The sequence below is a fragment of the Notothenia rossii genome (assembly GCF_949606895.1).
Source record: "Notothenia rossii genome assembly, chromosome: 6".
In the NCBI taxonomy this organism is placed as follows: Eukaryota; Metazoa; Chordata; class Actinopteri; order Perciformes; family Nototheniidae; genus Notothenia; species Notothenia rossii.
In genome coordinates, this window is record NC_136909.1 from 71519061 (window position 1) to 71546335 (window position 27275).

A 27275-nucleotide genomic window follows, 5' to 3' on the forward strand; every position below is an offset into this window, starting at 1 on the left:
CTCATCGCAGATGACTATTTCTTATTTGCAGAATCGTTTTTCCGCAATATGTTCTGAAAAAATAAACCTAGATAACCACCTCCATTTGAATTGGGGAATGTATAAGCATTCAACCAGCAATTATCTTCTTTTTCGCCTTCGATTTGACGTCAAAATGATGTTTATCTTAGTACCTGTACAAGCATGTGCAATACGTGTTGAAAGTAAACAGAATGTTGTCCAAACCAAACACACTAGGCGATTTTGCTGATTATAAAACCTTGGCCAAAGCATATGAACTAATCAGTTGTTTTAGTGTTTGCTTGGAATGAAAACCTGTGAATTCTCAAAAGGAGGTTTGTTTTCTTGCATCTGATCGTGATTGCTTAATTCATCATGATGTTCAATAATCCATTTGTACTTGCTTTCAGCTCAATCCCCAAAAGGATAACCGATATTTGCCTTTCATTTCTCTAATCGCATAACATTATTCTATCAGAAATTGTATCTCGCATCATTAGAGTAACAGGGAATAAATCTCAGCTATTTTTCCAATAATTTCTTGGTCCAGTTGACATCTTACCTGCGAGATATACCTCTGATTAAACCATGATTGCGGGTGAAACCTGTTATGCATTTTTAATGAAGTCAGGATAATTGTCAAATTTTATGACATGGAGAGAGGTGGAAAATGGTTCCATGGTCAGTTTGAGAAATGATGAGAATTTGACCTGCACCGATGGTGCTGATAGCCGAGCATTAGTCATGGGCCTCCTGTAGCTGCAGTGTGTGACAGAGCTAATGATAGTCATTTTGTAGCGTGACCATGCAGTGGAATATATTTATGGGGGACTAAAATGTGAGAAATTGACAGCACTCACTTTTACTTCATGACTTTAAGCTTTTTTTTTATTTCAAGTTTGCTGATGTAACTTCGAATGAAAGGGCATGAAAGAAATGTCACGCTTTATAATTTTTTATTTATTTCCTCAAATTCACATGCAAGCAAACCTCCATTTTATGTATACGCTTTTTACTTGTGATGAGCTCCCATTGAAAAGTCATATAGAATTTAACAAAAGCAATAAATTGCTTTTGGGTTGAATTTGATACTAATTAGTATCTTTTCATGTCTGGTGTTGACTGATTCAACTGATTCACTGATAAGATTTCTCTTTCTCCTTTCATACCAGGGTTTGGGGGGTTTAACTGTGAAATCAACTATGATGAATGTGTCCATGGATACTGCGCCAATAATTCCTCGTGTATTGACCTGGTTGCAGACTATGAGTGCATCTGTCCTTTGGGCTTTGCTGGTGAGTTATCTGTGTCATCATTTTCATATTTTACACTTTAATGAATATAGTGTAGATTGATGACACTTCAGAAATGATAACCATCAAAGCGCCCCTATTGTCTAATTTAGGAGTTCATTAACCAAATCAGAATGACTGCAGCTGATTGAGTAAAAATACGTCTTTGTTTCTGAATTTGGGGGGAAAAAGTAGGTCAAAAGATGATATATTGGTTACATTAAATGTTATAAACAAAACCTGCAAGGGGGTATTTCTGAAATGTGACAATATACTAAATACTAGGCCAGTAAAAAACTGCAATGGCGCAAAGATATGGCAGTTGTATTGTGTCACCCCTACTGACTTCATTAATGAACACACAAATGAATGTTTGTCACTCTCAGCCATCAAACTCTGGACAGGATATTGAGATGTGTTCTTAGCATGTGTCCTTTTTGATAGCGCTCGATTAACAATTTGTATTTACCTCACAGGTAAGAATTGCTCCACATCCGTCTCAGCGTGTGCATCAGATGGTGAGTTGTGCAGTAACGGAGGAACCTGTTTCTACAACTCAGCGGGGAAAATACAATGCATTTGCCCTCCAGTTATTAAAACCCTTTCATACTTCAGATTGGTAAAAACTTTGTTAAGCTCTATTTTTGCATTGACATATAGCTTTTATTTCTTTAGTCAGTCCTACAGTAATCTATCTAAGAATGACAACATGCAGTAGTGTGCTGAGTAGGAATAACATGTTTTAATCATATTAACAACAGTGTGTCATGCAGTGTTTGGTTTATTCAACATCAATGCCTCTTTTTTTTGTATTCAGCCCTCAATGGTTGTAATGTGGTATCCCCAAAACAGCCTTCAATTCTGAGTGAATATCATAAGAAAGCACATTTACAAATCCACAAATGACTTACAATTGCAAACCACATTTACAATTCTTCTGTAGGTTGTTTACTGTTGCTGAAATCCCTCCTTGGCTTTAGTGCTTTAGGGTCTGGCTGGATATATTATGTAAATGAGAGATTGGAAGAACACTGGCAATGACAACATTACGTGAAATCACAATCCATGATGTGTGCCAGACGTTGCAAGTCAGGAGCATACTGTACAGAGCGCCGCACATCAATCACTACTTTGATCCCACCTCTTACAGGATACCAGGGCAATGAGTGCTCCTCATCTGTGAACCAATGCGTGTCAAATCCTTGCCACCCTGAGGGAACTCTCCTCTGTGAAGAACTGGCAAACAAGTATAGATGTGTGTGTCAAAATGGGTACTCTGGACCGCACTGCAAAACACTAATAAACCATTGTATTGATGGCCTATGTCAACATGGTTCAGCGTGTTTGGATCTATCAAGAGGGTTCAAGTGTGATTGTTTACCAGGTAGGTGCACCGTTTTGCAGCGGCTTGACTCAAATAGAGGAAATTCTTTCAAATGAATCATGTATATAGCAGACAAACACCCGGTTTGATGCTTTCTCTTGTTCAGTTTCCTTCTCTGTGGGAGTCTAATCTCTTTGGCCTTAAGCAACAACACGTAACAGCCTTGTGAAAAGCGGACGTCAGGGCTCACTTCATCAGGTTGTGAGCTGACTTCAAAGCAGCGAGGATGTTTGGAATGTATTTTTGCCAACTTTAGGTCCAATAGGCTTCTACTTTATGAAAGGGATTGTTTACTATCACGATAATCTATTATTTTAAGATGGCATGGTACAATAATATTGAATCAGGTTAAATAGGAAATTAGATAAAATTAGTTATTATCATTCTATTTATTGCAGTAATTCACAGGTCATAACACAGGTAATTAAGGTTATTATACATATAATTTTCAATATAGAATACACTTATATATCTACAGTACATCTACAGTATTGTCTATATATATACACAAACTTTTTGTTCCATAAATTAATGGCTGAAAATCATCTTTTATATACCACAAGGCAATGTGTGTTTTAATGCTGTCAAGGGCAATATGAATTGTGTCATGATTTGTCAAAAAGACAAAGAAATAGGTTGGTTATTTTTACTTGGATTTAAGAGAATTATTATTATTTTTCATTTCAGCAAACATCTGACACACATGTATTGTCCAACAGAATAACTTTTAAAAACATCTTTAAAATGTGCATGTTTTTCAGTCATGTTGACCAGGTAGCTGTTTCTTCACTCCTGCCATTGTGGGCATATTGCTTATTTCAATGACACATCATAGCAAATCACAGTGAACCAATTCACAAAACGTTGCTCTTTATAAGTTACTGCTCATTTTGATATGTATTGTTAATTAATAATACAGTATTTTTACATGTTGTCATTGTGCATTAGAACAGGGGTTCCCAAAGTGGGGGTCGCGGGGGGGTCGCGAGACCCCGAGTGGGGGTCGCGAGATGATTACAAAATAAAAATGGAAAATTAAAAAAAATAATAATATATTTTTTTACATTTATTTATTTTCTCCATTTTCTGAAATGGAGAAATCCTATAGAACTCTGTTTCCTCTGTCTGCAGGGCTAACAGGCCAATTTTGTGAGATAAACATTGACGATTGTGAAGAACAGCCGTGTGGAGCCCTGAGTGTTTGTAAAGATGCTCTCGATGGCTACAATTGCTTCTGTGCACCTGGATTTATTGGTAAGTGAAAGCTTTTTCAAAGTTATACTTTGTAAGGTTATTCGCAGAAGCAATGTATCAACATGTTGTGCGGTTGTAATTTTCCTAAGGAAATGACTGCGAGATTGAAGTGAATGAATGTCTCAGTGAGCCTTGTCAGAATGGAGGTTCCTGCGTTGATGACCTTAACTCTTTCACATGCCAGTGTCCTCTTGGAATCACAGGTATTTTATTTGATATGTTCTTACCATGACTGTTTGTTTGTGAAAGATTGCTCTGACTTATAAGTTACAAATGATGAGTGGGAGGAAAAGTCAATACCATACCAGTGTGCTTATAGACATGAACGTTAAGTAAAGAGACAATACACATTTAATATATTAATGCTCGTTGGCACATTTTTATTAAATGTGGTCATTTCATTTCAATTGACCTTTTAGAAACAGAACTTCAAATTCAGTCAAATTAGATTTTGAATCATATATTAGGTTCGTGGTTGTCTTAACCTCAAAATCAAGGATGGTAAAGTCTTAGTTAATTAGGTAACCTTTTCTACTTTTAAAACAGTCAAATCAACTTCATACAAATGATATCCAATTCTTCATCGAGAAAATCTCCGTTTGTTTATAATAGCAACCTGTACTAATTAAAAAACAATATGCGATGATAATTGATCTTTACATTTCTAATTATAACACAATGTCGACAAGATGTAGAATATGTGTATAGTGTGGCACGTTTTATGGTATGTTTAATTGACTAACAGGTCTTTTGCAATCTGCTTGTTTTGATCTTTAAACTTTTTCCATGCTAATTAAGTGCTGTTTAAATATATGGCATGACATCGCAGCATGGAACACAGAACATAATTCTACACATTGTTGCTAAATGTGATTTAAAAAAAGTTTTTTAAACAACAATCCTTTTGTGAATCAATTCATATATAAATGTATTTATTGTTAAACACAGCGATTGATCTGATTTGAAACACGGGTGTCTCTGATCCACTGCCAAAAGCAATCAATGCTCAAAGCTGAACTGTTGAAATTAAAGTAAATATACATCTGTATGCTTGGGGATGGATTTGAGGAGTTTCACTGGCTTTTCTTAATGTTTTATAATTTGTTCTTTTTTTGCTGTTCCTTGAACTACAGGCGTTTAGCAAATGTGTCTTAAGGATTAAAATATATATTTCATTCTGGCTGTCAATCAAAGATTTATGGAAACAAACAATTTTTTAATTACATTCCATTCAACTTTGATGCCTCTCAATACCTTTTATTGAAGCACATGCAGAGCCACAGAAATCCAATCTGTTGTCTCTGCTCATATTGTGTGGCAGGTGATCTGATTGTTCCACTGCCTTAAATTAGTTAAAATGATAAATACGTACATAAACATAACAGTTGTTTTTAGAGAAACCTTCATTGGGCACTTACACAATATAATTGTTTCAATGTATAGAAGAAGAAAATGTCTATGGCTTTTATTTGCAAAATAAATAAAGTTGTGATGAGACTTAATAATAAAGATGTATTCGATTTGTATTGTAAGAGTAACATTTTCAGATGCTCATCCAGTCCTGAACAAAACTAGCACTCAAAGCTCTGCGACCAGAGGCTAGTGGAGTTTCAAGGTAGTCTTGCCACTACTCAGTGAGTTTTTTGTAAGTAATAGTGCCAAATGTCAAAGTATTAGCCTCACTTATGTTTGCTATTTTTTAATACAGAGGAAGGATTAACAATCACGGTCAAACAATACGTACACCAAGTATAAAACTGAACAAACCATTGTTTAAACTGCACTTCTGTTAGAACAAATCTTTTCTCTTAAGTGTTTCTGAGAAATGTCAAGGTTTTTGGCTGCGTTCAGCATCAGTATTGACATCTCTAACCCCTGAGTGTTTCAACCATGAACTCATGAACTCAAATGCTAACCTTTAGCCACATCAGAGGCCATTAGGTTGAAAAACATCCTCTATATCTGTAACAAGAGCACCGCCAAAAGTACAAAGACCTCTTCTCACTTTGAAATGTTACACTAAACAACAGTCTCATCCAGAGACACTTAAAATGTATGTGATAGTGATAATGCAAAATAAATTGCTTAGTTTTGTGCAGCTTACTGTATCTGCTTCATAATTTCAGCGTTGATTATTTTAACATATAATATTAATGTATATTTTACTCTTTGTGTCCAAATCTGTATAGAATTAGATAGAGTATGAAAAAAAGAGCAAACTCTTAATGTTGTTTTTTGGAGAAACAGTGTAGATGTGTTGTTGTTAAACCTTGATTTTTAAAGCCTTGTTGAATATTCAAAACAACATTTCAGTGTCAAATACATTTTGCTAGCATAACAGTGAAGATATGTTTATTCCTTGTGTTGCAAAAAGCTCACGCAAAATATCCAGCTGACTTAATGTTTGTGACGGCTGTCTTCAACCAAGGGATTGAAGCTGTCGTTCTTCAATCAAATTCCACACAAAGAGGCTTTAAGTCAAACGCAAAGTATTAGAGATTTAACTAAGTTGAAGGAAAGTGGAGAACTGAGCATGAAATGTTCATCAAACTCAAATCTGTAGTGAACACTGACTGCTTTAATTTCATGTCCTTACAGGGAACTACTGTGAAGTCAACGTAGACGAGTGCATGTCCTCCCCCTGCCTGCACAATGCTACGTGCCTTGACCTTGTTCATGGCTATAGATGTGTCTGTATGCCTGGCTTTACAGGTAAGTGAATGCACCTCATGTTTTCAGATGAGAAATATCTTTGTAAGTTTTAAGACGATGACATGTATCAATTCTGTAAACATCAAGTGCATTTTCAAAGTGAAGTCAGCATCCATCAGCAGCTCCTCTTTAAAGTATACAGACAGCACAGTGATTTAGTCCGGCGTGCACACATTTTGAAGTCTTGCAGAATAATTATTCTCCTACATGTGTACAAGATGAATAATAACTCGAGATTAAAAAGAAGATCATGTGTTTCCACCCGTAACAGTCAAACAAAGCTTTTGAACGGTGTTGTAATAATTGGTAATAATTCACGCAGAGCCAGATTCAGTGTATTACAAACAATACAACTGGTTGAAGTGCTGAATTGTATGATCCCCAAGGAGCCTGTTTCTTTCATTTGAAAACAATTAATGAATCCCTATTTATGTTTTGAAGAAAACTTTTTGAATACTCAGAAATGATGTCTGAAATGGATGATCAGTTTTGTTGTATGCCTTGCTGCATCGACATAGAGCCCTCATGGGTATCGTAGCTGTTTTAGCATTGTTTACAGCATTAGTTTCAGCCTTCACCACATATGTGTGTTTTTAGTATCCAGAATCATTTCCCAAAAAAAAGGAATTTCAGGTTCATGCAGTTTTTTTTTATATATTCCCTGGTTATACCAAAATGAAAGGGTGTGGTTGTATGAAAGTGATGGTAACCAGCCTGTTATGTGGACAACAAACTGTCATCTTTAAGACAGCTAAGCACGTGTGATCACATTGGTTTCTTTTGATAAAAGTCAAACATGTATGCTGGCGACACATCAACGTTTCATATTAATCAACCTTTGCTCTTTTTTCTTTGTCAAAGGTACAGAGTGTGAACTTGACATTGATGAGTGTGCTTCATCTCCGTGCAAGAATGGAGCCACTTGCATTGACCAGCCTGGTAATTACTTCTGCCAATGTGCGGCTCCATTTAAAGGTAATGAGCACTGAGGGAATGGGGACAAAAAAGCAAAGTTAATTAACTTCACATACTATTATTTTCACCTGTCTGAACTTACATCACATATCCTAACAAAATTAGTACATCTTCATTTGCTACCTGCGGTTAAATAAAGAAATCTTAAGTAATTAAGTGAGATGTTAGTTGTGGTGGGTGCTTCTGTCACACGAGTCACAACTTTTCATCATTTAGTCAGATGACAGAGCTGTACAGCGTTATTGTTGCATATCGATGGGAATAAAAAAGCAGTTGGGTTATTTGGGGTACAGGATGTTTTTAACAAAAGGTAAAGGAGTTAGACTCAGATCAAGAGTCTATCTGGTGACAAATGATCACTGTTTGAAGCCAAAACCTGATGTTAGTTTTATAATGAAATTGTTTAAGGGCCAGCAGATGATAATCAAAGTTAAAATGCTAACATTACAATTCATTTAATTTGACCACAAATGTATGTATTAACTAGGTTTGTAGAAAATAAAACCTAGAATTTTACATTATTTAACAATCTGAGGACAATAAATGCATCTTATATTTGGTAAATATTAAGTTATCTGTTTCAATAGTGGCAAAGTCCCTCCCCTTCCGGTGGACCCCCATGGGACCTTATTTCGGAAAAATTATTTAAGTCAATGGAGAGAGAAAGATTATCTTTCGATCCCGTTTGAATTGTGCCACGAATTACACATATGATGTTTGTCAATTTAAAAGATAATTTTGCAAGTCAAAAAAATACAAATGTGTCGTAAAACTGTGAAGTAAGACATTTGTTTGTGTGAAACGCTGAATGAACTAGATCTCCGGTGTCGGTACCATATGTGTTCGGGGTCCGTCTCTTACCAATGACGTCACGCACACCAATTTCCCCGCAGGCTGATGTGTCGTTTGTCCCCCGTCTCCTCTCCAAAGTTGAGATATGTAATAAAATACTCAGGGGAGTTTCCTGAATTTTTGATGCCCAAAGCTAAGCACTAGGCCCTGGGTAAATTAAGAGGCTGATCTGGGGCACTTTTGTCCACTTTCCCTGGTGCTAGGAACTCAAGTCAGGCATCCCTGGAATCGTCTCAGAGAGTAGATGATCAGTGGGGCCTTGTTTTTATTGAAACATCAGCTGTGTCCCAATTCAGCGGCCGCATCCTCCTGAGGATGCATTCGGAGTCCGCATACGTCACTTCCGCCAAACGAAGGCTGTCCCAATTTTAAAAAAAAGACAAGACTCCTCCGAATGCGGCCCGCAAATGCAGCCTTCTTTCCCCAGATTTAGAGGATACATCTGATGTACACTCCGCGGTCTACCATATCCCAGGATGCAACGGGTGACGGTGACGAATGAGTTTTAAAAAAAAAAATAAGGCTTGTAACATCCCATCAACGGCTACAACGGTTTCAGCTGGATTCGTTTTTAAATGTACTCACCCAAATAGTAAACGACATGAAAGAAAAGTAGACCTATTTAATTTGTGTATTTAAATATACGGGCAATTGGAGATGTCTTCTTTATATTACATACATAAAATAATATGAAGTGAAAATATTTCTAAACCCTGTTTGGTTTTCATATTGTTGGGATTCATTATAAAGCTAATTTATTTATTTAACTGCTTTTGTTATACAAATCTTACTGCAACAATTTTGTTTTGATAGGGAGCAAGGAGCAGACTGCGCAATTTATCCAGATGCGCGGGGAGAATGAAGCCCTCTTCACGGGGGCCTGTTGCGACCTCGGGAAAATAATTTAAACATAACACCAAAATAAGTACAGCTAGATCTGACTCCATATTGAACAGTTTTGAAAACAGTTTTGAAAACAGTTTGAAAACAGTTTGAAAATATTTTGCCTAGTGTCAGAAATTATTACCGGCACTTGTGACTGCAGCTGGTTGCTAGGTGACGGGGGCGGCAAAATGTAGGGGTAACTGCCGGTGACGTACAAGGACATGCTCCGTAGACCATCTCATTTCGCAGTCCGCGGAGGACCCAAGCTGGGTCTTCCGCGGACTCTGAATTGGGACACAGCTGATGTTCATTATTTCCATTGAAAATGCTAACCGCTAGCCGCAAAGCTAGTATCGCAGCCACTGTTCCGTTTTGCACACGTTTTTCACAAACATTTTACATTGTTTTTGTTACTTTCGTACGTTGCAGTGTCTTAAATGTAATTTAGGTTAACTTCCTGTTTGAAGTTGTTGCTATGGAAAAAACATCACGGAGAAAAAAGTAATATCTTCTTCTATAATAACGGACAAAGTAAAGAATGAAGTGTAGGCTATGTTTAAATGTTCGGAATTTGACCGTGTATGATGGTCCTCTTGAGTTGCCGTACAGCCAATGGCGTACAGCCAATGCTCCGTTTTCATTTTTTTTTTACATGTTTTGCACAAACATTTTCACACGCTAGGGTTGCGTTCGGATAGTTTAATAATCAGCTAAGTTCTAAGATCTCCTATTCCTTGACCTCTGAGTGAAACGTCACGGGGTTAAGGGATAGTGGATAGGAGAATTCAAAAGGATTTAGGAGAAGAGACTGCGGTACTTTAGAGAATCCGAATGCACTTTCACTATCCGACGTGTTTATGATGCGCCAGCGGATGTCATTTTGTGCGTCTGCTGCTGTGGGGAAACTATGGAAACTACAGTTTTCTATACAGCGTCCTAAAACATGGATGTATAATAAGAACGACGGACTCATCTAGAGACTGCACCGTGCTCTGCTGGTATTGCTTTATGCTTTATGAACAACAGAGAAACATATTCTTCATTACCAAAGTTGGAATTGAAATAAAAAAGTGAAACTTATGCTCATCACCCTCTCCCTCCAGTCCACATTAATACAAATGATCCCAATACGTATGATTGTATGAACTATGAAAAGATCTTAAAATCAATACAAATGTATTTATTATAAACGTTAGTCTTTAACACCTATATCACCATTCAAACATCTTTTAAAAGTTGAACAAACCCCACACAGCTCAGTGAAATGTTAACTTTATTTGATCATTTCAGTAAAAACGAACGTTCATATTTCTCTTTTTGATTATAATACTGATGAACGTTAAAAAAAAAAAGCACTTTGGCAACTTACCACGTACGTTTTAAAATGCTTAATAAGCACCGTAACTTTCATGATATCATTTCTCCGTCATAATCGTTTGTGTCCGTGAACGGCCGACTGTTGTGTGACGTCAAATGCTGCGGCTGCAAGGCATTGTGGGGCGGCATTTTCTCCTCTCCTTTCGGTTAGGGAGGTCCAGTGGTTCCTAAGCTAAAGGAGGTTATAAAGGAAGTTTGAAACCTCCTTTCCTATCATTCTAGAGAATTTGAACGGCACTTATCATGGCTGCCACTGAGGGACTTCCGGGTAATTTCACTCGGTTAGGAAGGTTCCTAAGCTAAATGGACTATTCGACTGCAGCCTAGGAGTATAGGAATCTGATATACTGATAAATACGCAACTAGAAAGACTACAAATCCCAGAGTCGCGTAAGTGCTGTCATAACTGATGTATTCCCTCCAGATAGCTAAAAATACATTTACTTACTGTACTTACAGTACTTACTTTAACAAGATGCCTGTGTGCTTTGTACCAGGTTGTTATCATACCAGTAATAGTACCTCTTGCTCGTTCTCAACTAAAACAAAACAAGAGAGTGTACCTTGTTAGCTAATGTTAGCTAGCTGACATTAACGTTACACATTACACTCGTGTTACTCACCGAAACCTTGTAAAGTCGGTCCCGCATGCTGGCTCTTACGGAACCGACTAACTCCCCTTTTTCGTATGTAACATGCCCAGACTTGTAGTGATTTTCACCTCTTTTAATACTTTTCGCCTCATTCTGAAAGAAAGAGGTGAAATGTACAAACTTGACGGCCATCTTGGTGTTGGTGACGTGTGCAAGACCAGAGTTGTAGTTCATTGAGCGCTTCACACAAAGAAATGTGTAACTTCACAGTTTTACGACACATTTTAATTTTTTTGACTTGCAAAATTATCTTTTAAATTGACGAACATCATATGTGTAATTCATGGCACAATTCAAACGGGATCGAAAGATAATCTTTCTCTCCCCATTGACTTCAATACATTATTTTTCCGATATAAGGTCCCATGGAGGTCCACCGGAAGGGGAGGGACTTCGCAACTCTATTCAGTTTGTCATGATCTGTAGCTGTGATTTGCCCCCGAGCACCCCTGGGTAAATTACCGTACAGCCAATCACAATCAAGCCCCCAGGAAGTGCGCCGGACTCAGATGACAATATTCGTGGTGGCCAAACGGCGGTACTACACTTCCGTTTGGTTGCCAGGCCCGGAAACACTTTTTTCCATTGACTTACATGGGGAAAGAGTGGTCTGTAAATCGTTGGATAATTTTTTTTAAACTAAATTAAGAGTTATTTCCCTCTGCATTATGAACTCGCATCTAACCCACAGGACCGCGCCACCCGGCACGTTCATCAGACCAATCAGAGCACACTGTGCTCACAGGGAGGGTGGGGTCTGGAGCTATTGGAGCTATTGGAGCTTCAACGAGCCGTTAAAGGCAGAGAGTGAAATTCAGAATACACGTAGTTTGCAGAGATGCTGTATGAGAAACCAATGTGAGTTGCGTTTATCTTTACCCATGGATGCACAATAAGAACGGACCCATATCGTCTTACTGCCATCCCACGGAGCTGTAATAATGGATATATTTCACATGTTTGCTGTAATTCATTATCATACTACATGGGCTCTATGATTAAATCTTGTACCGTAAATGTTGTATTAAATAAAGTTAATATTACCGACGTTAGATTAACGTCCCTGTAGCTTCTTATTGCACTAAGAAGCGTATTGCACTATATATATATATATATATATATATATATATATACTGTATATCGAGTGCAATCATTCTTTCATGCTAAATGAAGCTCTGTATATCTGGATATCACTAGATCCTGTTACAGCGTAATATAAGTACATAACGATTGATGTGTACATGAGCATAATTACTAGCTAGCCGCTAGCTGCTAACTGCCGCCTCGTTAAATTATCCAAGCTGCTTTCCTGGGTTCTAAAGTGCTGTGAAGCAGCCTGTTCTCTGGCTTCAGTCTGGGTGGAAGATCCATCTGCAGCGCAGAGCTCTCTGGGTAAACTCTCCTCCTATTTACAACACTTTTGCCGATGTTTCAAGCACTTTTCAAACACTATTCCTGGCTTAAACAGCGATGTGCATCACCCTGGATATCCAAATTCCTCATAATAACAAACCATTACCATACTGTCATGAACGCGCGGTGCTGTTACGTGTACGCAAATTGACGTGCTTGATGTGAACGAGCATTTTGGTTAAAGTTGCGCATTCGCTATGAGCGCACATACGGGTACTTCTCAGGCATGCCGGGTAATCTGTGACGTTTTGCTCTCTCAAAAGTTGGGCCATTTTATCATAATGAGCAACTCTCATAGGAATGAATGAGGCCCTGCCTCCCACTCTGTATCCAGTTATTATTATACATCCATGATCACAATGCTTACAATGCGTGACGTCATTGGTAAGAGACGGCCCCCGAACACTGCTACCCCGAACCCATGTGGGACTCAGCTCACTAGGGGTGGGCGGATCGATCCCAAAATATCGATACTTCCGATATTACGTTACATTTAAAAATATCGATACTAGAGCCAATAGGATCGATACTTTTATACTTTTTTTCCCCGTCTCCTCTCGTCAATTTCTTCAAAAAACTATGTGCAGACGAACACAAGTATATGCTCTTTTCTTCTCTCTCCACGGCTGTCCTCCTCTCCTGGAGGCTCGGGAGAGGAGGAGCAGGCGCGCTCCGTGCCTGAACGCCGATTATCAAGCTGACTGACAGCAGCCAGCAGGGCAGGACAGCAGCAGCCAGCGACTCGCGAGTTCAACACAAACACGCGCATGATGGCTGAGAGAAATAGGAGCGTTGTGTGGAGCAATTTCACAACTGGCAATTCAAATTTAGCGAATTGTGATGTGTGCAAGAAGACAGTTTGCTACTCTGGCCACTTTGTATTGTTATTTTTCATGTTTGCACTTTAAATTTGCAAAAGTAAAACTTTTATTTGTCTATAAAAACTGTCCTGTCTTTATTCATGAAAATGAATTCAGATTTAGTCTATTTATGATGATTTCAGCTCAAAAATCATGTCATGCAGCTCTCCCCTATATGAAAGTACATAAGACGCTTTTCATTAAAAAAATCGGTATCGGCGATACTGGCCCTGAAATACTTGGTATCGGATCGGATCCAGATTTTGTGGTATCGCCCACCCCTAAAGCTCACACCTGTCTAGCAGAACAACACACGTCACCAAGATGGCCGCCACTACTGTCTTGTCAACAAAAGGATTGACTACCCTCACTATCACCACAATGAAACACGTCCAGAAGAATGTCATGCAAAGCTGCCTGCCTGCCTTCGATTCTCTCTGAACTGCCTGGTCTTTTTAATGTTTAATGTCAACCATTTGTGCAGATAGCGTGAAGTAGAAAAGATCGCAGATGCTAATGTAGCGTTAGCATTTCTCCCCCGGGCTTACATTGTGTATTATAGAATGATCAAACCGGTGTGATAGAATCTATCTATATGGCGCTGATCTTAGCTATCTCTTACGGCCCGTCTACACTACAGGCATCAAAAAATCTTGAAGCTAGGCGTGTCTGAAGCTTGGCGATTTTTTGCGAGCAACGCGACCAACAACCAATCGCATGAATCTCCCGCCCCCGACATACAAAACAATAGCAATGTTACAACGAAGTAAACTGGATATAAACTCTCCAAACAGGCGAAAAACCTACCAGTTTCACCCACTGTCTCTGCCACCTCCCTCCATGCCTGGTTCCTCCGGTTTGTATCCCGGTAAATAGTTCTGGTCGTAAAGAACCGGGTGATTTGCTACCGTAATATCTCGTTTGGAATATGAGGAAATTAACTGCGGTCTGGCTCTCCCAGCTTGCACGCGGTTTGATTGGCTGCGCTTGCAATGGCGGGATTTGCATAAACGGGATTTGATTGGCAGATGCCAAGCATCGAGCCTCAAAAGTTGAACATTGTTCAACTTTTGATGCCGATAGATGCTCGTGATGCTTGCAAAGCCATGCAATGCTCCCCACAATGCAGTTCGGCGAAGATTAAAAATCTTCTACGTCACCCCATTCAAGTGAATGGGCGAAGCGTTGAAAGCATTTTTCGATGCCTGTAGTGTAGACGGGCCGTTAGTGGAGGAAAACAGTTATGACGTCACTTACGCGACTCTGGGACTTGTAGTCTTTCTAGGTGCGTATTTTTCATAGTCTTATATCTCAACAGTTTTACGACAAACTGCGACTTTTTTGACATGGAAATGATTTTTTAAGATTGACAAACATCATATGTGTAATCCATGGCACAATTCAAACGGGATCGAAAGATACGTTTTCTCTCTTCATTGACTTCAATGCATAGTTTTTCCGAAATAAGGCCCCATGGACCGGAAGTAGATGGGCGTGACTTCGCCACTCTATAGGAATATGTTACTATAATTGAACATTTATACATTATGATTTCATCAGTTGTTAAGTAGATTTGGAACATACTTCTGCACTTGAACCTCCAAAAACAATTGATCAATGGTGACTAGATTTGTAATGATGTTTACTTGTTGGCACAGCTCAATTTGTCCCGTGTTGGTAATGACTACAATTTTCTGAACATGACTAACAACAAACAAGGCCTGTTATTATTAGAGATCCCCTCTGCACTGTGCATGTTGGGTTGAAGACTCGACCACAAAGTCTGAGGAACTTTAACTGGATACAATTATAATAGTGTGATTTAATGGGAGCAAAAAGGTCTGTCATTACCAAATGTGAAAAAACATTAACTGAGCCAGATTCCTCACACGCTTTTCTGACAGATCTAATGAGCCCGTTGGCTGTGAGATCTTCCTGGAAGGACAACAGTCAGGGCAGCACTCCACAAATCTAGGCTTTAGTGGCCGGGAGGAAATGACTCCTGAAAAAGGCACATGACATTTACATAAAGGCACTTCAAAGACCGCTGACAGTTTAAGGAGAAGATTGTGTTCATGAAAATGAACATGGAATTCTTCAGCTGTAATTCAAAGCACTATAGAAAGTATGGCAGAAATGAGGCACAGTTGATTACCCATGTAACACCATTAATAGTATAAAGCATGGCAGTGGCTTTTCATAGTCAAAGATGAAGGGAACCTTTAATAGAACCCAATACACGTGTACCATTAGAAAGTAAGAGAGTCTCAATTGAAAAGTTGGGAAAAAGTATGTAATTGACATGCATGGTAATAACCATGTGTGCAGCACTTATTGAATCACTTTGAATAATCATTCAGTTTTGAGTCCCAGTCTGCATAGATTTATTCAGGCCTGTGCCAGAGCTACATCTACAAAATCAAAAGCCAGTTTGTTCTTAGACCCAATCAGCACCTCATTCATCTTCCTCGGTCACACGCAAATCACAAGCGTCTAAAGCAAATGGGAAACCTGTGTCTTCCTTGATTTACTACACAATTCCACTCTGTGTCCAAGTTTAGTTGTATCTCCAAATGGTAGATTGCCACATTACAGTACAAGTGTGATAATACTAAAATAAGGGGATTGGCAGTGGAATAGTTGCTGTTTTCAGTCCTGGAGTTTGTGAGAGCTGCCAGGACTCAAAGGAACCGAGAGCGGCAAACAGCTGTAGAATGGCTGTTGATTCTCAATGAGATTGGCAGGTCTAGTAAACATTTCACAATACAGAGAGTGATTTGATTAAATCTGTGTATTGCTTCAAGGAGGTGTAAAACCTTTTTTGACCAGTTAAGTAAGAATGATGTGTCAATAGTGCTGCCACTTTGACTGGTCATGAAGTAGTTTTACTAGGAAACTATCATTTAAAATACTGTCCATTGCATGTTGCTGTTTGACGCCCAGTTGTTCAATAATGCCAGAGGTATTTAAAATGTATAAGTACCACATTTTTACCACCAAGTTTCTTTGTAACAAGCTGACACAGCCAGAACCAAACTTTAATCAGCTGTGGATATTACAACCTGCTGGCTCAGCCAAAAGCAATGATGTGCCTTATACAGAATATGCTTCTGATTAAGGCGTGTAGAACCCATTTGGGTTTAGCAATTCCTCTACAAATAAGAAACTGATTTCACCAGGAATTTGTATGCTTCTGTGCAGACTAAAGTAGTGGTTGGGACTTTTCTCCTGTGTCTTTCAGTTTCATTCTCTGGGCTGCTTGAATAAATATTTCTACAAATGTGGAAAAATCAACTAATGAAAGGATGAAATTATTAGAATTTGGTGGTCAAATTGTTACAGTCAAATTATGACCACTTTACAAAGAACTGTGAGGTTGTCATTAACTGATCATTTTTGCAGAAATACATTTTTGAAATAGGACATAACAACTTTGTTACATCAAGTTTTGTTAAGGCAATGTGAGTATAAGCATGATCTATTTCATTTCTTATTTGTGCTTTAGAACAGGGTTTTTCATCAATGTGTTTATTCATGATCTGAATATAATGGTGTCTGGCATTTTCATTTCTAGCAGTTTGCTCAAACAAAGTGGCAGGAAATCTTAATATTGCAAATATTAATGTTCAGTTAGTGCTTTAGTAATAAAATTGAGCGCCTGAGAGCCACAGGTGTGCTTTTATGAGTTAATTTAAATCAGCGCTGCCAGCCAGAACTAAGGACGGAGACTATTCGTTTTGTAATTGTTTTGTCACAAGCTCAAATGTGTAACTCATTTTTATTTGGGTACTGTGAAATCTTAAGCAATTACATTTCTAGTGTTCCACGCCTGAAATTGACACAACAGTTCTAAAGTGCTTGATTCTCTATATAACTATGACGGAAGTCTGTGATTGCAAATATTTTGGTTACATTTGATTATCTCTTTGGTTCAGCTTTAAAACAGGAAAGAGACAGGACTTACAATACATATATATTTTTAATTACACATTTCTGGACCAAGGCTTCCTGTATAACCTTCTGTTTAAAGAGTAGGCTTTGATACTACGTGTACTCTACCACACTTCATGGATGGAAACATACAAAAGGGGTTTAAGTACACTTATATTGCACTTATATTGCACTTCTTCACAGATTCTTGTCTGCTAAAGGTTTCTCCTACATGTTTTTTTTTGCTTCGCTCCAGGTTATAATTGCGAGTTCTTACCCTGTGAGGCCAGTAATCCGTGCGAGAATGGTGCAGTGTGTGTGGAGGAGTTGGATCAGGACCATTTCCCTCTTGGTTTCCGCTGTCACTGTCGCCGTGGATTCACTGGCCCCCGCTGTGAAATCAATGTGGATGAGTGCAGCTCCAGCCCCTGCTTTCACGGTTTCTGCTACGATGGTAAGAAATGGCCTATCCTTCTAACATGCTTAATAACAGGCACTCAAGATGGAAGCACACGTCTTTCCACACACACACACACACACACACACACACACACACACACACACACACACACACACACACACACACACACACACACACACACACGCACACGCACACGCACATTGAATCTGTCAAGTTGTGTTCTGCTCACTTACTGTCTGACAGGCCGTTTTCAATTAGGTCACCATTGCAGCTAATAAGAGTGTTATGAGAGTGGAGTTATTTCATCTGATGTGAGGATCTAGGACATTACCTGCTGGAGTAGGCTTGATTAGTTCCTTAACATATCTGAAGAAGGAAATCTATTAACCATCAATGCTGCATTGTAATTTGAATAATGGATGATAAATGACAAAAGTAATACAATCAAAGACAGGAGATTGTTTTTCTTCCTGTGGCTATCTTGATAAATTGTAACCCCTATGTCTTCCATTTCTAGCATAAGTGTTTAAAAACTCATTGATCAAAAATAATATTCTTGAATTAAGGCTTATTTATCATGCGTTCGTCAATAATTGTAATGTATTTCAGTTGACAAGGTTCACATATATTGTGAAGGACACAAATAAAATAGGCACTGCACAAATGTCCTTGATACATTTTGTTTTATGATTTCTAAAATTACTCTGCATTAGTTGTGCAGAGTCAAAGTGGGTTTCTCTAAGTAGTATAACATTTGTGCTGTATTATTACCTTCAAGCAGCTTTGGCATTTAACCAAATCTTGCTTTGTTTCAACTGGCCTCTGCCGGAAAAAAAACAATGATGGCAATGGATTGCTGTATGAGAGTATCCTATCCTTCTCTATGCTACAGTAGACCTCGGCCAGCTGTCTTTACTAATCTTCAGTGCAGCCAGTTCACCTTAGGTTAGTGAAGCAGGCCTTGCGGACCTATTGGCCGCTGCTCAGCAACATCCAGCCAGTCACAGCCACCAGGGAGAGCACTGCATAGCCACAGTGGTTGCGATGAGTAATGCTGCTGCCACCCAGGACCTAAAGCATTTAATGAGAGTAATAGCAGCTACACGCACCAAGACAGAGTGACAGCATAGATTACGTGGTAAATCTTTGGGATAATGAAGAATCCTGGGACCCTGACTGGGGAAGTAATAAATTCACTCCTGTAAGAAGTGCAATTACCTCTGTCACTGGCTGCCTGTACACCAGTGTTGTGTAGTAGAAACGGAATGATGCATCCCGCCTTAACTTCATTAATAATTAAAGACAGGAAGGAATGGATTATTAGACGTGGGAAATACTAACTTCTGATGGAAGAAATTAGTGCATTTGTAACATGTGAATAAAGAATGGCCCTTTAAATGGGCCGGCATCGCACTTCTTTTCAGCTCATTCGGTGTGTTGAGAGTGTGAAAACAAATGACAAGGCTTTCAGGCTTTCATTGAGGAAGAGAGGGATAAGTAAAGACAGGGGAAACGAGAAGCAGAAACAGAGACCAAATGGCTTTTTACTGGGAGGTTAATTTAAAGATGGTTAGTGTGTCAAACTCCAACTGGCTGATGCAGAGGGAGGTAACCTGTCACTTGGATTTATCAGGTTTGACTGATACAGCACACAGTGTTTATTCAATGGTTGTATCCATTAAAGAATGAAATCACAGGGTGGGTTTTGCTTTGTAGACGCAATCAGCTCTTACCTGTATAGAGATGTCCTACTGAGAGTAGATTGAATGGATTTATGATGCAAGGTGCTGTAACTGTCCTACTGATCTCGTTTCAGTTGTAGACGGATTCTACTGCCTTTGCAATCCTGGTTATGCTGGGCTGAGATGTGAGCAAGACATTGATGACTGCGTGAATAGTTTGTGCAGCTCCGACTCGATATGTAGAGACCTCCATCTGGTAAGTACACACTTATTTTTGTTTGCCACTATAATAGCCTGATAAAATGGAATTTAAAAGGCTTTAAAATGGCGCAATGTCTTGTAAATCACTACAGTTGGTAACCCATTGCAAAGCCCTGCTATTTATTATTGCATATTGACAGACCTGAACCACATAAGGCATTGCTTATTACCTTTGATGACTGCCATGCAGTTAAAGTTTGAAAGCATTCCTACTGCAGTAAAATATAAACAACTGCAATAACATGAATAGCGGTGTATTATTAAAAACACTAAAATATGGCTTTAGGCTCTGCTACAGCTGTACAACCATCAAGTTTATATATTCCAGGCAAATCTGGCAGACTTTATTGGTCTTTTTACGAAATGTGTTTAGCAGGAGGCGATGCAAGCAAGTGTCAGGTGTCTGGGTGAAACAAGAGCTGTCTCATAATGACTATTAAATGTACCTCATTATTATCTCCTATTAGTCAAATCATGCCAATTATGCCATTAAGCCATTGTTGCTGAGCTTTTAAAGTGCCAAAATGATCTAGAGGTTACCCAAGTAAACTTGAGAAAATAACACAAGAGTTTATAATATATATTCTTACCATGAAATGCATTAGATTGACCATCTTTTGTATGGCATGTCTATTTGCAAAAGGATATCCTTGCCCAGTAATTATGCATATTTAAAAGGTTCCTAGAGATCATAAAGCAAATATTAAAAGCATGCATTAAACATCATTTGTCTTTGGCCATTCAGTGATTTAAAATGTTCAAAGGGCCTCTAAAATTCTTTATTACTTGTTTCAAGGGTCGTCCTCCCTGGCTATGTTTAGCATATGTAGGCATAGACAGGAAGTTACTCATATGTCAAATGTCAAGTAAAAAACATCATATGATAGAACATGATTTGTTCTATCATATGATTTTTGTTTTTAAAGATGCACATGCTTGGGTTGAAGAGAACATTTAGCATTTTAGTTTATGCAAGGCACAGCTCTACTTTTGTAGTTTTTCAAATGTTTTTCTCCAGCCAATAACATTGATCTGTTGCAGCTGCAATAAGGCCTTGGGAACTGCATGCTGTTTACAAACTGTGCAACGAGTACCAGGGGCCTTTTTCCAACAGCTGCTTATTTGCTAACAGATTGCCGTAGTGAAGCAGATGTGTCATAGATGAAGTCTTTGGGGTTAGCTTTTTTTCCCTTTAGACAAGGACAAATAACTTCTGGTGCATAGTCCACCCAAAATGTGTGGATTTAAAATTAGTTTATGCTCTTGAAAATTAGTGCATAATATATGTAAAAAAGATGGGATGTGTTTAAGAATAACAGCAAGTTTGGGGTTTTGACTCTATGGAGATAATTAAAGCCGTATTATGTATTGCTTCACCACGCTTTGAGGTTTCAATTTCACAGTGTCGTATTTTTGCTTTTCAGTGTCCTCTCCATCATTTACTTAACAAAGTATACTGGCATGGGTAATTATGTCATAAAAAAACGTATTTCTATTAAGTATTCACAGCGATACCAGAAGCAGACTAGCATTCTCTTGTGTTCCCATAAAAAAAGGGTTACTGTAGTGAGGATAACTGAAGGGCAAATGCTTATTTTCCCTCTTCATGTTATGAACTATTCTACAAGGAGTTCTATGACAAGGTTTCAAAATTCCCCTAGCAGAAATTCCTGGTTAAAACATTACAGTGTAATTGTCTGAGATAAACTGAATACTCCAAAGACAAAGACAAAAGGACACCGCATAAAAAGGGAATTTGGAGCAATATGAGTCATAATTCAATTTGAACCAATATTTTTTTTAGTGAAACTTTTATCTGTTTGCCAATTATAACTTTTTTGTTGTCCCATTATTTAAATAAGGTCAGTTCTTATAAACCCTATAACATAGTCTTGTTTACAGTGCAGATATTCCTCTCTGAACATCATGTCCCACAGAGCTTTAGCTTATTTTGGAGAATCGCGCTCCCTGAAGGTGACTTAGCAGCAACAATGAGACGATGCTCTATTGCCAGGGGTAAGGAATGGAAGGCTCCTGGAGGTATCTAATTTATCAAGAGATGACGGCATTCCCCCCCCCCACCCACCATCACCATGGGGCCCACGGTGTAAAAATGATATCCAACAAAGTTTAACGGCTCCCCTCCTGTGTATGAAATACAGATTAGCATACATTCAACCAGCAGCAGCCAAGACCCCATACAAAGGATGTTGGCAATGAGGAATCCTAAAAAACGTTGTGCATATGACCACCTTCATCCTGACCAGAATTTATATTTAACCAGTTGCATTAGAAGTAATAGTAACACAAACCATTTATATGGGAGGCCGTGGCGCAATGGACTAGTGTGACTAGTGTGACTAGTGCGTTGGTGTTGGGATCAGGGGAGCACAGGTTCAAACCCCACTGCAGTCAGCATGTCGTTCTGTCCCTGGGCAAGACAAGCGTAAGCGGCAAGATTAAAGGGTCTAACATGTAATGTAATATACTGTATCATAATTAATCATCGTGATGCATATTGCAATGAAGAAAAAAAAAAAAGTTGTCGAAAAACTGCTTTGAGTGGAAGAAGAAAATGAAAATGGAAGTAGGAGCTATAAATCTCTTTCTCAATGTATAGTAGAAACAATATATTTACCAGGAATTCAAACAATATATATTACATGTTTGCTTATATAATAAAATCCTTCCTTTACAAAATATGCAGAGGTAATATTGTATGCTTGATGGAGTCTTATTCCGAATGCCTTGAATGGAATGGAAAAAACAGGCTGCCTATTATCTAGAAGGTGGGAGGTAGAAGAAATACATCTGCATGGCATAATGCAATAATTCAAGACAAGAATGACACTCACAGTTCAGACATCATTCCACAGGAAAGATTTTCTTTGTAAGAAGGAGGTTTTATTCTGCAATGTTTTAGAGCAAATTGAGTATATAGCAAAGCACTGTTTGTTTACAAAAATATTAAAGTGTTTCCTAAGAGTTCTCAGATTGCCCTGCGACTGATCCACAGCAACTTAATTACCAGCTTCCATATGTATATACAATACAGTTATATTTTAATAGTGTGCTTTGCTATTATAATGACAGTAATAGACTTTTAACGGCTTACTTTATGACACCAAGGCAAGTGCCTATGTAAGGTGTCACTATATTTCAATATAATGCTGTTTCCTTTTTTGTGTGTTGCAGAGTTACGAGTGTGTGTGTCACTCAGGCTGGGAGGGGGAGTTCTGCCAACGAGAAATTGATGAATGTTTATCGCAGCCATGCAAAAACAACGCCACCTGCACAGACCTCCTTAACAACTACAAGTAGGTGTGCAAGCCGGCCCGAGGGCGCTGTCCTCCCGAGGTTCATCAGTCACTTAAGAAATGCAGAGAAAAAGAAGGCGTTCAGAGATAGCAATATGTCCTTCCACTGGCAGCGGAGATAATGAATTGCAGATGGCAGGTAAAACAAATGAGTCAATCAATGGCTCACAGCATGAAAGGGTTTCAGGGGATCTGTGACTCATTGGAGGAAAAAGCTGGTGTATCTGCTTCAGCTAATGCCCTCTTCTCGCAGGGGAGACGTAAAACTGCTTCAGGTGGAAAAGTTGGAGGGTGAAAAGGAATGTGAGGTGGAGTGGTTGGTAGAGCTCGGGTACTCACTGCCACCAAGTGGAATATTCACCTGCCTTGAGAGCAGATACTTCAGAAATCTCTGCTTCTCTGTCCCCATCTCTGTCTCTGTCTAGCACATTTCCATTTAATCCCCGCTCAGTGCTCTAACCTCCTGTGTCCTACATTCAGTTGTCCAGAATTAAAAGCTGCTACGACCAGTAGTTCAATTAACCTTTAAATTCCCTGCACCGTCTCACAAAAGATCCAGGAGTGCTGTGCCAATACATGGACTGCACCACTGTGTACTTCTTTGCATGCAGGAAAATGTATCTAGGGGATCGTTTGAATTACTGTGGTAGTTGTGCATAACCTTACAGTACAGCTGCTATTTTCATTGACAACCACAACCCCTAAAAGAACACAATATAAGTTGTTTATTTATTTAGGATTCAGTTTTATTTATGCCAAAATGACCTCTACAATACTCTATCTCCTCTCCGGTGTATCCAAGGTGTCTGTGCTCTCTGGGCTGGACAGGTGTGGACTGTGCAGAGGATGTGGATGAGTGTGATTCTGGGCCCTGTCTAAATGGAGCTCAGTGTCAGGAGTCAGATGTACCTGGGGAGTTTTCCTGCACCTGTCCCCCCTTCTTCAGCGGCCCCTTGTGCAACCATCCCTATGACCCCTGTGACCCCCTTCACAATCCCTGCCTGCACAACTCCACCTGCCTGACACGCTCCAATGGAACAGCCTCCTGCAGATGCCCAGCTGGTGAGTGAACATACCGCCACAGACTCATAATAGTGGGGAGGTTTTTCCAGTCCACATTTCCAAAGTAACTGCACCATTTTGTTCAATAGGGTACTGATTGTAGACAACCTGCACAGTGAAGTACTGTACTCGTATAAAAAACGAACAAAACATTTACATCATAGATCAAAGGGTTCAGGTAACAAGATGTAAAGAAAAACCTGTCATAGCGAAGCATGCACCATTTGTATCTCCTCCCTGAACTGTATGAATTTTTCAAAAATGTTATTATTTTAACAAAGACATTTTTTTTTGCATGAGTCACATCAAATGTAGATTTCACTTTTGTGCTGGTTTAAGAAGTCATGGCCTAAAACCGTACACCGGGTGATAATCGTAATGATCACAATTTGCTTTCCAAAAAATTGGAGTTTCATTGCCTGGATTTTTTTCAGATCTTTTCTCAAAGTCTGAAAAACAGAGCCATGGGGATCCTTTTCTTTGTTACTCTTTGTATTGCCTGTTGCTATATCTGGGTTTGATTCCCCCTGATGACCAACATTAGCTAAAACCAGTGGTGGCTGCGTTGTTCTCCCTTACAGTCCGTGATGAATCAGCTGCTACATACTGTACTGTATCCTTAGTGTGTTTGTATTACAAACTGCAGCTACATATGACCATTATTTATATTTATAGAAACACTTGCTGTTCCAGGCTAAGACCCATAAACTAAATAAAATATAACATCAGTTTTTGTTCAATTAAATGATTTTACATAGCCTATTTTCTAAAATCAGATAAGCATAATGTTCACTTACCGTCAGCACTTAATACAAGGTCAAATTATCTCGTAAAAGGAAACAATATAAATACAATGTTCCACTCTTGAAGCTAAATTAACTTCTCCACTGTCTATTCTTATGCCAAGTATGAACATATTTAAAATAAAGATGTTATAGCTTTTGTTGTGGGATGTGCCTAGTAACTCCCCCCCATCACACACACACACACACACACACACACACACACACACACACACACACACACACACACACACACACACACACACACACACCCACACACACACACACACACACACACACACACACACACACACACACACACACACACACACACACACACACACACACACACACACACTGAGTATTGATATTGAAAAGGGAACACAGTGTAAATGCTTTGAAGCTAAACGTTTGTCCTAATTCCGATGTTTTCGTATAATCAGGTTCCTTTATGCATCCATTCTATTAGCAATGGAGCCATAAGAAATGACCACCATCTCGTTGAAATAATGAGGTCGTATTCGTTTTCTTTGTGATAGCTTAGGATTGATAAATGGTTAAGTCTTTTAACATTCATACTGGCAGTGTGCAGGTGAAGATGCTATGGCTGTGCTGTACCTAATGGCTCTATCAGCGCAGAGATGAAAAGATGTTGCCAGATATAAATAGAGTGACTGGGGTAAATTCAGAAGGCTTCCTTAGAGAGGAATAGGGAATTAGGTGCTGGCTGCATACATTACACCAAGAGCTTTGCGTGGGCTTGGTCGTCTTCACTTCACACAAGTATTGTGACTCACTGCTCCCCATTATTATTCACCATAAATCCATCCTACATAGCTACTACGCCACAAACGCAGAGCTGTTATACTATGTGTGGCTTGATCCAAGTGCAGCAATTTTACAGACTTGTTATTTGCCATTCAGTGTAGGATATTTGTCAAGGAAATTGTGTAGGTCTTACATTACTCCCAGGCCTAATTAAATTAAAATCTGTCTGCCAGATTTACTGCTATAAGCAAATCTCATCCCACGCATTCTGGATGGACACCACACACAGTAAACATTATCAAGGTTAACTTGTAATGAAATCCTCTCCAATTAGCCATTTTGCCCATGGCTTTTAGCTGTGCTTATTTGTATGGTATGTGGTAGAGATGCAGGGTATGAAAATGAACTTAATTAGGGAGATGGGGGTTTGTTTTAACATTACATAAAATGGAACATGTCCCAGTCTACATAGTATGGCAGCAGTGTGTACAAGCTAATGGGCAACACAAGTATTGGACTGCTGCCCCTCTACATATCCACTTAAATATCACACAAACACATAGTACAGCTATAGACTACGATCTCAAAATTACATCACTCTGTCCGTCCCCTCAGTACGCACGGTGCTTGGGAAAAAAGCCATATCATAGTCTGCCCCCTCGACCTGGAACACACTTCAGCAGGAACTTAAGCTGACCAGTTTGATACCCATCACGGATTTTAAACTCATTTTAAAAAAGCTTGAGAAATCTTCTGTGGGTGTTTGCACCTGCTATATCTGACTACTGTATATGTATTTCAATGACTACCGGTACTTTTTTTACGATGTAGTATTTTAGTGTTGCCTCTGTGTTTAGTGTCCTTTCTGTCTGTAACCTTGTGTGGTAGTGTTACCACTGAACAGGTCTCTCTTGAAAATGAGACCATTGTACACCTGTATAAATAAAGGCTAAATAAAAATTTAAATTGAATTAGAAACCTTTAATTTGACTTAAGATAGTGTCTCTTTCGTAGAGAAATGATGGTGTACAGCCCAAATGTCACATATTAGATTTTCCAAGTGCAGCTTAGTCGAGCAACACTAAAATACAGACCATGTGTGTCTTTTTCTGTATATATCGGCACAGTTGGAAATCATGGCAGCCGCACCGTAGTAAACATGCCTCAGGGCAGACATGAAGGCTTGTGCTGTTAACGAAGCTGTATTATGGACTACATCAGTCGTCTAGACATAGGTGTGTTGAAGCATGAAGCTGGTATTGATAGCATTGGATCGTGTAAACAATATATATGTTTAGATGGATTGTGTCAGTGGAGATGGAGGGAAAGCAACGTACAGTATATGTTTCTCAGTGTGTATTTCAACTGACGAGTAACAAGTAATTGCAGTCTACA

At 38.9% G+C, this 27275-nt stretch overlaps 1 protein-coding gene across 4 annotated transcripts in view; it reads left to right on the plus strand.

Moving 5' to 3' along the window:
* Window positions 1-27275, plus strand: part of eys (eyes shut homolog) — a 170797-nt gene that overhangs the window by 45296 nt on the left and 98226 nt on the right. For 3 of the 4 annotated variants that reach the window (XM_079690636.1, XM_079690637.1, XM_079690639.1), the window contains 11 exons: window positions 1173-1295; window positions 1769-1810; window positions 2443-2676; window positions 3808-3930; window positions 4020-4133; window positions 6529-6642; window positions 7504-7617; window positions 17844-18041; window positions 19825-19946; window positions 23147-23268; window positions 24071-24330. In XM_079690636.1, the coding sequence (XP_079546762.1) occupies window positions 1173-1295; window positions 1769-1810; window positions 2443-2676; window positions 3808-3930; window positions 4020-4133; window positions 6529-6642; window positions 7504-7617; window positions 17844-18041; window positions 19825-19946; window positions 23147-23268; window positions 24071-24330 (1566 nt within the window). The remainder of the gene's footprint in view (window positions 1-1172; window positions 1296-1768; window positions 1811-2442; window positions 2677-3807; window positions 3931-4019; window positions 4134-6528; window positions 6643-7503; window positions 7618-17843; window positions 18042-19824; window positions 19947-23146; window positions 23269-24070; window positions 24331-27275) is intronic. The other variant, XM_079690638.1, reaches the window with a different exon arrangement.